At 45.6% G+C, this 12,288-nt stretch overlaps 1 protein-coding gene across 10 annotated transcripts in view; it reads left to right on the forward strand.

Moving 5' to 3' along the window:
* The window catches only part of RARB (retinoic acid receptor beta), a 1,235,115-nt gene that overhangs the window by 1,151,089 nt on the left and 71,738 nt on the right, over window positions 1-12,288 (forward strand). For all 10 annotated transcript variants that reach the window (XM_073630253.1, XM_073630251.1, XM_073630250.1 and 7 more), the window contains one exon: window positions 5,373-5,549. In XM_073630253.1, coding sequence (XP_073486354.1) covers window positions 5,373-5,549 — 177 coding nt within the window. The remainder of the gene's footprint in view (window positions 1-5,372; window positions 5,550-12,288) is intronic.

The following is a 12,288-nucleotide window of genomic DNA, read 5'->3' on the forward strand; positions in this document are numbered from 1 at the left end:
ATTAAGTGAGAACGGTCGTACAATCGGTCATACGATATTCCGATCGTGTGTACGGGGCATTAGTGATCGCACTGCTTATTAGCTTTTATAAAACGGTGCTATGAATTAATAGTGACTGATCATTTTTGTGCCTGAATAATGAAGTAGGTATGAATAAACATTAATGAATGAGAAATGTATCTAGTGAATCTTCCAGTTCACACCGGGTATATTTTCTAGTTCTTGCTGTAAATGTTTTCAAATCAATCTGTTATTATAGGCAGTCATAGTTCATTATTGAATTGCAAGTAATTCTAAACAGCAAATTGCAGCTAAAAATCTTTAGAGCTCAACTCCAGACAGGTATAAAAAATCCCAATTAATGCAGTGTTTTATTCATTAATAAACCTGAATTTGTCCTAATATCAGCCTTGCTTTTCAAATTGGGAGTGAGAGAGTGATTTGTGCCAATCAAAATCACTGAAGTGCACATGTGCTGATTGAAGGCTAGGGAGGACCTTGTTAAGCTGGCCATACATGGATCACTCCCCGCACCCACAGAACATAATAGCGCTGTGGGAGAGATTCCCCAATTAACACTGCCTGGGTTGATGGGGGGATCAAGCAATTTATTTTCCTTCTACCCATGGGGGAAGAAAAGAAAATCCAGTCATCTATGGGCTACCTTAGTGTGTTGCTGCTCCAGCATTGTCCATTCAGCACAGTGGGGATCAAGGTAGTGTGCTGCAGTTTAGGTCAAATATGGAAGTCACAAGATTTACTGAACAGATTTCCAAATAGTTAGGCAGGTAATATTTTTCCCATATGTGTATTTCAGGTTTGTTTTTAGTGGCCCTCCAGATGTCAGTTGTATGTTTTAAAAGATTTTCTTATTATAGCTGAACTCCAGGCATGCAGTTACCTTGTAAAATGTGCTGGCAAACTATGAGTTAAGACCAATGAGATGCACCTCGTGGACTTATCTCTTTAATTTACATATGGCAGTTTTACAGAGCTGCAGGTATACATGCTTCTTACATACAGCATCTGAGCCAACTTCCCCTCTGCTGTTAATTCACAGAAGCTTTTGTATTTTGTAAATTAGTTCACTTAATACAAAGCGCTCTGTGATTGGGCAGAAACAGTGGTTGTATCTGACTTCTGCAGCTGCAGGAGCTGAGACCAGAAGGTCCAGCACCGGAGCTTCGGAAGTATAGCAATAGCTGCGCTCCCGACTCTTAGTAAAAATGTCAGTTGTAAGTTAACCACGTAAGCCCCGGACCATTTGGCTGGCCAAAGACCAGAGCACTTTTTGCGATTCGGCACTGCGTCGCTTTAACTGACAAATGCGCCGTCATGCGACATTACTCTCAAACAAAATTGACGTCCTTTTTTTTCCCACAAATAGAGCTTTCTTTTGGTGGTGTTTGATCACCTCTGCGTTTTTTGGGTTTTTTTGCGCTATAAACAAAAAAATAGTGACAATTTCGAAAAAAAACGCATTGTTTTTTACTTTTTGCTATAATAAATATCCCCAAGAAAAATAATAATTTTTTTTTCTCAGTTTACGCCGATACATATTCTTCTACATATTTTTGGTAAAAAAAAAAAATCGCAATAAGCGTTTGATTGGTTTGAGCAAAAGTTATAGCGTCTACAAAATAGGGGATAGTTTTATGGCATTTTTATTAATATTTTTTTTTTTTACTAGTAATGGCGGCGATCAGCGATTTTTATCGTGACTTCGACGTTATGGCGGACAGATCAGACACTTTTGGCACTATTTTGGGACCATTCACATTTATACAGCGATCAGTGCGATTAAAAATGCATTGATTACTGTGTAAATGTGACTGGCAGTGAAGGGGTTAACCACCAGGTGGCACTGTAGGGGTTAAGTTTGTCCTAGGGAGTGATTCTAACTGTGGGGGGGAGGGGCTGTGTGTGACACGGCACTGATCACCGCTCCCGATTACAGGGAGCTGTGATCAGTGTCATTAGGCAGAACGGGAAAATACTTGTTTACATTAGCATTTCCCCATTCTTCCTCACTGTGAGACGATCGCGGTTATCCCTGTGGACATCGAGTCCCTGTGACCCGCGATCACGCGCACGCAGCTCCCGGCGGCACGCGCGCCTGCAAGCCCCCTCTTAAAGGGCAACATACAGGTACGTTAATCTGCTTGTACATGCCCTTCTGCTGCAGTATATCTGCATGAGGCGGTCGGGAAGTGGTTAAAGAGATAAGTTTACGAAGAGGCATGCACCTCATTTAAACTAGCCGCTAGTAATCCAGCACCTTTTGCAAAATGGCTGAATTCCGGAAGTTCAGCTTTAGATTCCAAGATATCCGCTCCATGACAGTAATGTCACTTGTTCCTATTAAATTGATCCTAAAAATTATTCAATGACTCCTTTCACTGTGTATATGTGACAGGACAACTCTGAAGCCCAGTGCCACCTGATACTCAATATCGTATGCTAGCAAAATAATACATATTGCAAATAGTATTATTTGTCTTGCTCTATGTACAGGTTCTCAGATTATGAATTGTGTCCCATAATGAAAAAAAGCAGTAGACATAGCATATGAGTTTATCAAGGGAAATGCTTTTCTATCCACTGATGCTAATGATAACCACAGCAATAATAATAGTGGTTGTAGAAGCTATAGTCATTAGTAGCAACAGTTATAATATTTAAGTTGTTCTGTATGTAAAGTAGGGCTGCGCATCTTCACTGGTCTCACGATTCGATTCGATTACGATTATCTGGTCAACGATTCGATTCGATTCCGCGATGCATCACGATGCATCACGATTACCGACGAGCTCCCACTTCCGCTTGGGCCGCCTAGGTGACCCTTCCACCCTGCAATCTTCTGGGACACATCACAGTTCCCAAAAGATTGCCCGGCTATGCAGGACAGCGCAGTGAGACATGCGCACCCGGCTGTGAAGCTGCAAGCTGTCACAGCCGGATGCCCACAGTAGTATTGCCAGCGCTGTGGACAGGCGGGGGAGAGAAGGGAGGGTTTGGGTGGCCACGTCGCTGGATTGTGGGACAGGTGAGTGTCTTTTTATTAAAAGTCAGAACATGCACTTTTTTTGTAGCTGCTGACTTCTATTAAACAAAAAATTGACTGGAACTCCGCTTTGAATTAAAAATAACCTCACTCCCTAAAAAGTGCAGTAATCCGGTGCACTACAGGGTACAGAGATTCACACACACTGCTGCTGGGAGGTCAAAAGGGAAAGAATCCACAGATGACAAACAGCCCTGTGAAGTTCCCTGTACTGTCTCTGTGCTGACCAGTGGCGGCTGGTGCTCAAAATTTTTTTGGGGGGTGCAAACAAACTGAAAAATACTGAACCTCCCCCGTCAAACGCAGCCACTTGTGCCCGTCAAACGCAGCCACTTGTGCCCGTCAAACGCAGCCACCTGTTCCCATCAAACGCAGCCACCTGTGCCCAAACGCAGCCACTGTGCCCAAACGCAGCCACTGTGCCCAAACGCAGCCACTTGTGCCTGCCAAACTCAGCCACCTGTGCCAAAACGCAGCCACTTTTGCCCGCCAAACTCAGCCACCTGTGCCAAAACGCAGCCACCTGTGCCCAAACTCAGCCACTTGTGCCCAAACGCAGCCACTTGTGCCCAAACGCAGCTACTTGTGCCCACCAAACTTAGCCACCTGTGCCAAAACGCAGCCACTTGTGCCCGCCAAACTCAGCCACCTGTGCCCAAACTCAGCCACCTGTGCCCAAACTCAGCCACCTGTGCCCAAACTCAGCCACTTGTGCCCAAACGCAGCCACTTGTGCCCGCCAAACTCAGCCACCTGTGCCAAAACGCAGCCACTTGTGCCCGCCAAACTCAGCCACCTGTGCCAAAACGCAGCCACTTGTGCCCGCCAAACTCAGCCACCTGTGCCAAAACGCAGCCACCTGTGCCCAAACTCAGCCACTTGTGCCCAAACGCGGCCACTTGTGCCCGCCAAATGCAGCCACCTGTGCCCAAATGCAGCCACCTGTGCCCAAACGCAGCCACCTGTGCCCGCCAAACGCAGCCATCACTGACCCCCCCCCAATTACTTTCTTTTAATAAATATATTACAAAGGATGGTGTGCCCCCGCTGTATGTGCTTTTAAAAAACGATGTCACTTCATACCAAATTTCGCCGGTATACGATCATGTGACTCCCGGCCGCCCCGCCCCTCTCCGCTCTCCTCTTCCCTCTCCGCTCACATGTCTCCTGAGTCCTGATGTCAGCGGGGAATTCTCAGTCCCGCCCGCTGACTATAGTTATCGTATCAGAAGAGAGGCGGGCGGGACTGAGAAATCCCCGCTGACGTCAGGACTCAGGAGACGGAAGCGGAGAGCGAAGAAAAGAGCGGAGAGGGGCGGGGCGGGCCGGGAGTCACATGATCGTATACCGGCGAAGTTCGGTATGAAGTGACATTGTTTTTTAAAAAAGCACATACAGCGGGGGCACACCATCCTTTGTAATATATTTATTAAAATAAAGACGGTTTAAAAATTTTCTCGAGCGCTTTCCCGGGAGGGGCGGGGCTACTAATGACGTCACCAAACATCGATTTTCGGGGTTTTATGCATCGATGCCGCATCGGGGACACCCGAATCGCGATGCATCGATGCAACGATTAATTTCAGCACCCCTAATGTAAAGTATGTATTTGTACTGTTCATTACAGCAGTTACTTTTTGTGCCATAACTAAATGACTGACTTAATAATTACAGGACCTAGTTATTGCCCCATTCTTAACCCTGTGTGTTTTGTGCCTTTTCTAATTTTACTTGAAGGGGCTGTGCAGAGTTAGTATTTTGTTCTGATGATGGAGAACCTTGTGTAATCATATACTGTATGGATTTATGAAAATATCTGTAATTACTATGTACATTGTTCAGATTCACAATACTCATCAATATATGTTTGTATGTGACTATTGTTCTATATTTTATAATAGAATTAAACAGAATTGAATAATCTTTGTTGATCATGTTAAGTGTTATGTACTGTAGAAATAAAATTGATGTGAAAAGATGAAAATATACTGGGTATACTGTATATGTTTAGTTGCTGTTAAACTGAGTTGAATAAGCTCAGTTGAGTAAACTATTGAGTTGACCTGGAATGACAAACCCCACCATGTTTCATCATTGTGACATGGGCTGTAGTTACATAACAGCTGCAATCATAAACTGTTTCAGATATAGACTAGTAAATTGCAGTATAATGATCAAGCCTATAATGAAGAGTACCATTAGATTCAAGTGTATTTTTCAAAGTAGATATGACGTCTTTGTAAATATCTTAATATATCTTTTCAGGAAAAAATCACTTGGCTAATTCTCTTAAAATCTTGCTTCTGCAGAACTCCAGTGCGGATCACCGTGTTCGGCTAGACCTTGGGCTTTGGGATAAATTTAGTGAACTTGCAACAAAGTGCATTATTAAAATAGTGGAATTTGCAAAGAGGTTACCTGGATTTACCAGTTTGACCATTGCAGATCAGATCACGCTTCTAAAAGCAGCATGTCTGGATATTTTGGTGAGTATTACTGTTTATTTTACCTTTTCTAATTAGTTGTACTAAAATGTTTTGGCTGTATTCATATCTCTGTATTGTATCATGATTAAGTAAAAAGTCTACATGTTAATAGCATTAGTATATATATGTTCACAGCAGGAATTTTCATGGTTTTGCTTTGAGTTTATGGATGGTTGCCACAAAAAGAACCAACATTATCACTCATAATTAATCCTTTCGATTAAACTGTGTAGAGGCACAGATCGTTACCTTTATTTAAGGCCTAACTTGTTATCTTGATATGTTAATTCCTTAGTACCATACGTTATTTATATTTCTAGTTTAAATAACTGATACCAGCTGTGACTAAAAACTGAAAAATCATTGCATATTGTAATAAGGGATAAAATACAGATTCTGTGCCCCTTACAGAGATGTGGAATGGCACCTAGATCTATTGTATTCTGTAGGGAACTCCCTCAGGAGAAATCTGTTAAGTGCTCCCTTTTCTGTTTGGTACTTGCTTCAAGTGGTCATGTACTATTGCCTTGTGTTCAGTGCTTGCTTTAAGGAGACACATCCTACAGCCTTCCTTACTATCATTCAGTACATTGAGCAGCTATGTCTTCTATTTTCTGTTAAATGTTTATACTAAGCAAACATGTTCTTCTACCTTCCTCGTCTTCCTAAGTGACCATGTCCTACTACATTGCCCTCAGCAATGTCTTACTTCTGTGACATCATTGCTTGTCAGAGGCAGATGTGTTCAACTGTTTTCTTTAGGTAGCCATGTCCATCTGCCTTTTATTTAATGTTTAGTTTAAGCATACAGGTTCAACTGCCTCCATTTAGTGCTTACCCCAGACAGACATGTACTGTTTAGACTCATTCACACAAGGATCCTAAATTTCTAATGTCTGCCACAGAAAAGCATCACCTTCTTTCAAATGCGTTTAGAAATTAGCTCCAGAAGCATCCAGATGCAAGTATTTTGATGCCCATGTGCATGAGGCCTTACTGTTCTCATTAAGCAGGCATATTCCACTGTCCATTGCTCTCTCCTAGTTGTAATGCCGCTTTTACCCATGTCCATTACATTCCATTTAGGGTACTGTCTATGCCAGGGGTAGGCAACCCCCGGCACTGGTGCCGCAAACGGCACACAAAGTCCATTTTGCTGGCACTCCACTTCCTCCCCATCAGCAGAGCAGCGCAGGGAAGTGTCAGTGAGAAACAAATGCATTCCAATTCAGAATTCCCCACGCCGCCCCTGCACTAAGGGGAAGGCACTGTGCCCCCACACATTGTAAAAGATGGTAAACATTGTTTGGTTCTCTAACTTTGTTGTAGCTGCGATCGTCAGCTTTTGTGAGTGGGAAGAGATTGGGTGCAGTTCTGCTGGGGGGTGGCGGTCCCCTGTTGCCCACTCCTAAAGAAAATCACAGTCATGCTAGCCCTGTCCACCATCTGGAGGAAGATGACTCGCTTGGTTGCCACTACCAATCTCAGAAAGAAGGGTTTTCACTGTGATTGGGTAAACCACAAACAGGTGGCAGTTTGTGAAATTACTGTTGAGCTTCTGGAAACTTTGTTGAAATTATTCTTGAACCTTTACGTCACTTACTACTGAACCCCTCTGCACTCTGTGTCCCTTTAAGCCATAGCCAGTATTCAGCGCAATGAAAATCACACCCAACCACTTTTTCTCAGCTGCGGGGGCCCAACTTATGATCCTGCACACAAAATACTGCTTTCAGAAAATACCCCTTACCTGAGTTCATCATTGTGCATCCATTCCATATGCTTGTTTTTGACATCACATACAAGCACGTGGGCTGGATACGAGAGTTGGATCAGCAGGATGAGTGTGCCAGGACAGGTAGATGTGTCTCATCTCTGCTTCCTTTCACCACTTTGCATATCACAGATGAGTAGGAGGGTACACCGGTGGACCAGATGAGCAGGAGGGTACAGCGGTGGACCAGATGAGCAGGAGGTACAGCGGTGGAGCAGATGAGCAGGAGGGTACAGCGGTGGAACAGATGAGCAGGAGGGTACAGCGGTGGAGCAGATGAGCAGGAGGGGTTCAGAGGTAGAACAGAAGAGCAGGAGGGTACAGCGGTGGAGCAGATGAGCAGGAGGGTACAATGTTGGGCCTGATGAGCAGGGTGTTACAGTGGTGGGGCAGGAGAACAGGGGAAACGGTGGTGGGTCAGGAGAGCAGGGGAAACAGAGGTGGGGCAGGAGAGCAGGGAGAACAGAGGTGGGGCAGGAGAGCAGGGGAGTACAGAGGTGAGACAGCTGTGCAGGAGGTACAGAGGTGACACAGCTGTGCAGGAGGTACATTGGTGGGGCAGATGAGAAAGCAGGTTACAGTGGTGCGGCAGATGATAGGGTGATTCAGTAGTGAGACAGAAAAGCATGGGGATACGGCGGTGGAGCAGATGTGCAGGGAGGTACAGTGGTGGGGCAGGTGAGAAAAGGGGTACATTGATGGGACAGATGAGCAGGGGGTTACAGTGGTGGGACAGAAGAGCAAGGGGGTACAGTGGTGGGGCAGATGTGCAGGAGGTTCAGTGGTGGGAGGGATGAGAAGGGGTTCAGCGGTGGGACAGAAAAGCAGGAAGGTACAGTGATGGGGCAGATGAGCAAGAGGGATTCAGTGTTGGGCCAGATGAGAAGGGGGTTACAGTGGTGGGAAAGATGAGCAGGGGGGGTTCAGTGTTAGGGCAGAGGAGAAAGGAGGTACATTGGTGGAACAGATGAGCAGGGGGTTACAGAGTGGGGCAGAGGAGCAGGGGGTACAGAGGTGGGGCAGATGTGCAGGAGGTACAGTCGTGGGGCAGATGTGCAGGAGGTACAGTCGTGGGGCAGATGTGCAGGAGGTACAGTCGTGGGGCAGATGTGCAGGAGGTACAGTCGTGGGGCAGATGAGAAAGGGCGTTACAGTGGTGAGGCAGATGAGCAGATACAGTAAGTTCAGTGTAAGGACAGATGAGAAGATGGTTCAGTGGTGGAGCAGATGTGCATGGAGGTACAGTGGTGGGGCAGATGAGAAAGGAGGAACATTGGTGGGGCAGATGTACAGGGGGTTACAGTGGTGGGACAGATGATCAGGGTAGTATGGTGGTGGGGCAGATGTACAGTGGTGGGGCAGATGTGCAGGGGGTTACAGTGCTGGGGCAGATGTGCAGGAGGTTATAGTGGCGGGGCAGATTTGCAGGGGGGACAGTGATCTGAGGTATGAAGGTGCATGAATTGGGGCTCATCTGAGGTGTGGAGTTGCAGAAATTGGGGCTGATCTGAGGCGTGAGAGTGCAGGATTTTAATTTCTCACTACTAAAGTAGTTTACAGCATTTACTTTATAAAAAATCCTTTTTGTGATTGAGAGTGTGAAGTTTACATTTTTTTGTTATAAAATTGGCACGCTCAATTTCTTTGAAAACATTTTTCGGGACACTGTGCTCTAATGGGGCGTGCACACGGTCGGACTTTTCAGCTACAAAAGTCCGACAGCCTGTCCGACAGACTTTCGACGGACTTGCGGCGGACTCTCTAACGAACAGACTTGCCTACACACGATCACACAAAAGTCCGTCGAATTCTTACGTGATGACGTACACCGGACTAAAATAAGGAAGTTGATAGCCAGTAGCCAATAGCTGCCCTAGCGTGGGTTTTTGTCCGTCAGACTAGCATACAGACGAGCGGATTTTTCGACCGGACTCGAGTCCGTCGGAAAGATTTGAAGCATGTTTCAAATCTAAAGTCCGTCGGATTTGAGGCTGAAAAAGTCTGTTGAAAGTCCGGAGAAGCCCACACACGATCGGATTACCAGCCAGCTTTAGTCCGTCAGCGTCCGTTGGACTTTTGTAGACGAAAAGTCCGACCGTGTGTACGCGGCATAAAGGTTGCCTACCCCTGGTCTGTGCTAAGTGGATATTGTTTGAAGCATGAGTGCAAATAAGCAATAAATACATACAGTATCTATGTACCAGTACCTACATTTCTTTGGGGTGTCATGCAAAAATATGTTAAGCTTTTGTACTACTGTGTATGCATATTGTTTATTATAAGCAAGATGGTGACTATGCATAGTATGTGTAAGTGTCATGTTTAAGTGAATAGCAATAGTAAAGCCATTCATTTGAGATTATTGAGTAATTTGTTGCAGTGTACAAAAATTGTGTTCAAAGTGTACTAATACATAGGGGTTATACGATTTCAATTACCTGTGGTCATATCAGCTAATAGATGCTTTCTGAATTTTTTAGATTAGTGTTGTTTTTGCTGGCATATAGAATAAGCCTGATGGTGCCTCTCAGGCATTTTTCATTATTCATAGAATGTATTTTTTCAGATTATCCATGTAGGTAACTGTGTTCTTTGCTGGAAAGCTATTTTAGTGATAATGATATTAATAATGTCTCTGTGTGTGTGTGTCTCTCTGGTATGTGTCAGCTCATCCACATCTTCCACCGTTAACTGCAATTGGGATCTGCTTGCTGTCTCTGTGTGTGTGTGTCTCTCTGGTATGTGTCAGCTCATCCACATCTTCCACCGTTAACTGCAATTGGGATCTGCTTGCTGTCTCTGTGTGTGTGTGTCTCTCTGGTATGTGGCCTTCTCTATCTGTTGCCCTGTGCGAACAACCATGACATTATTTGTTTTTCTGGACTGTCTTACCTAAGTTTTATGTGTTGATCTTGTCTTGGCCTCTTGCTATTCTGACTTTTGAAGCAAAAAGTTCACTTTGATTGCTAGGCACTCTTATAGTCACTCATGATTAATTAACGAACTTCAACCCCACCCTTATAACAGTATATATTTGAGCATCCTTAAGGGGGTAGCACATTGCTGGGGTAGCACATTGCAGGGGCTTCTATCGTTAAGGCTTCTATCTCTAAGTGATTCTTTCTACAAGTGATATGCACTTCATTCTCTGCACTTCAGCGATTGCACGAAGCAAACAATTACAGCAATCTGCACTGGAAAGCAGCTAACAGACTGCAGGTGACCCGTCTCTCTATTAAGCTCTCCTTCCACTCTGTAACATGCACTCTCTACCACTGCTCCTGACACTCCTGTCCTCTCTCCTCAAACTCTCTTACCTTCACCCCCCCTCTCCACCCGCCTGCTTATACATATCACCCTGCCTTCTGTCTTCCCCCTACTACTGCTCTTACCAACTCTCGCTCATTCTACATCCATACACTGATAAAACCTCCAGTACTCTGAGACATGCCCCTTCACATAAATCACAGTCCCACACTACCTCCCTCACCCTCCTGCTTCTCCTAATCTCTGGTGACATATCCCCAAACCCTGGGCCACCATCATCTGTCTTTGCCCAACGCTCCCATCCCCCTACACCCTCTGGCAGGAGCCGCAACCCACAGAACTTGGTCCATATTCCTCTTTCCAAAACCAGCCCCCCCTTTTCCTGTGCCCTGTGGAATGCACGTTCTGTCTGCAACAAACTCACTGCCCTCCACGACCTCTTCATCACAAATTCCTTTAACCTACTTGCCATTACTGAAACCTGGCTTCATGAATCGGATACTATTTCTCCTGCTTCCCTCTCCCATGGGGGCCTTCTTTGGACTCACTCCCCCAGACCAAGTGGACGGAAGGGAGGTGGAGTGGGAATCCTTCTAGCCCCATGCAGCACCTATCAGGTTCTTCACCCACCTCCCTCTCTGACACTCTCCTCTTTTGAGGCACATTGCATTCGTCTTTTCTCTCCCATTTCTCTAAGAATTGCTGTCATCTACCGGCCCCCTGGACCGGTATCAGCCTTTCTTGATGACTTCTCTGCCTGGCTACCCTACTTTCTCTCTTCTGAAATCCCCACAATTATTCTTGGGGACTTCAACATCCCTGTCAACACTAACACTACTATTACTTCTAAACTTCTCAGTCTAACCTCATCGCTTGACCTGAAGCAATGGATACAGGCTCCTACCCACTCCAACGGCAACACCCTTGACCTTGCCTTCTCCTATCTGTGCACTCTGTGCAACCTTTCCAACAATCCATTCCCACTCTCTGATCACCACCTTATTAGTTTTGCTCTCTCCTTGTCTTCCACCTCTTCTCCCTCCAACCGCCCAACAGTTACACGCAGAAACCTTCGCCACCTCAACCCTTCTCTTCTCTACTCTGCTACTGATCACCTCTATGACAAAATCTCCCCCCTGTCCTGCCCCAACCTAGCTACTTTCATTTACAACAGCTCACTGTCCTCCTCCCTAGACAAGCTGGCCCCCCTCACTACACGCAGAATTAGGCCCCGACTGCTACAACCCTGGCAAACAGATGACACCAGAAGTCTCAGAAAACGTAGCCGCGCTCTTGAGCGCCTGTGGCATAAGACTAAGACCCAGGAAGACTTCACACAATATAAATCTGCCCTCCTAAAATACTACTCCTGCCTTCACACTGCCAAACAGACCTACTTTATCACACTCATCAACACCTTCTCATCCAGTCCACGTCAACTCTTCTCTACCTTCAACACTCTACTCTGTCCTCCACTGCCTCCACCCACCAACTCAATCACCGCCCAGGAGATTGCCAATCGATTGATACAATTCATGAGGAGATCGCCAATGCGCAAAAACCTCCCCCATGCAACACCCCATGCCCACAGATACAGTCATTACTTCCCTCATTCAACCCTGCTACTACTACTGAGGTTGCTAAACTTTTATCTAGCACTCATCTAACCACTTGCCCCCTGGATCCTGTTCCCTCGCA

This window comes from Aquarana catesbeiana, linkage group LG05, assembly GCF_042186555.1.
Source record: "Aquarana catesbeiana isolate 2022-GZ linkage group LG05, ASM4218655v1, whole genome shotgun sequence".
NCBI classification, from domain to species: domain Eukaryota; kingdom Metazoa; phylum Chordata; class Amphibia; order Anura; family Ranidae; genus Aquarana; species Aquarana catesbeiana.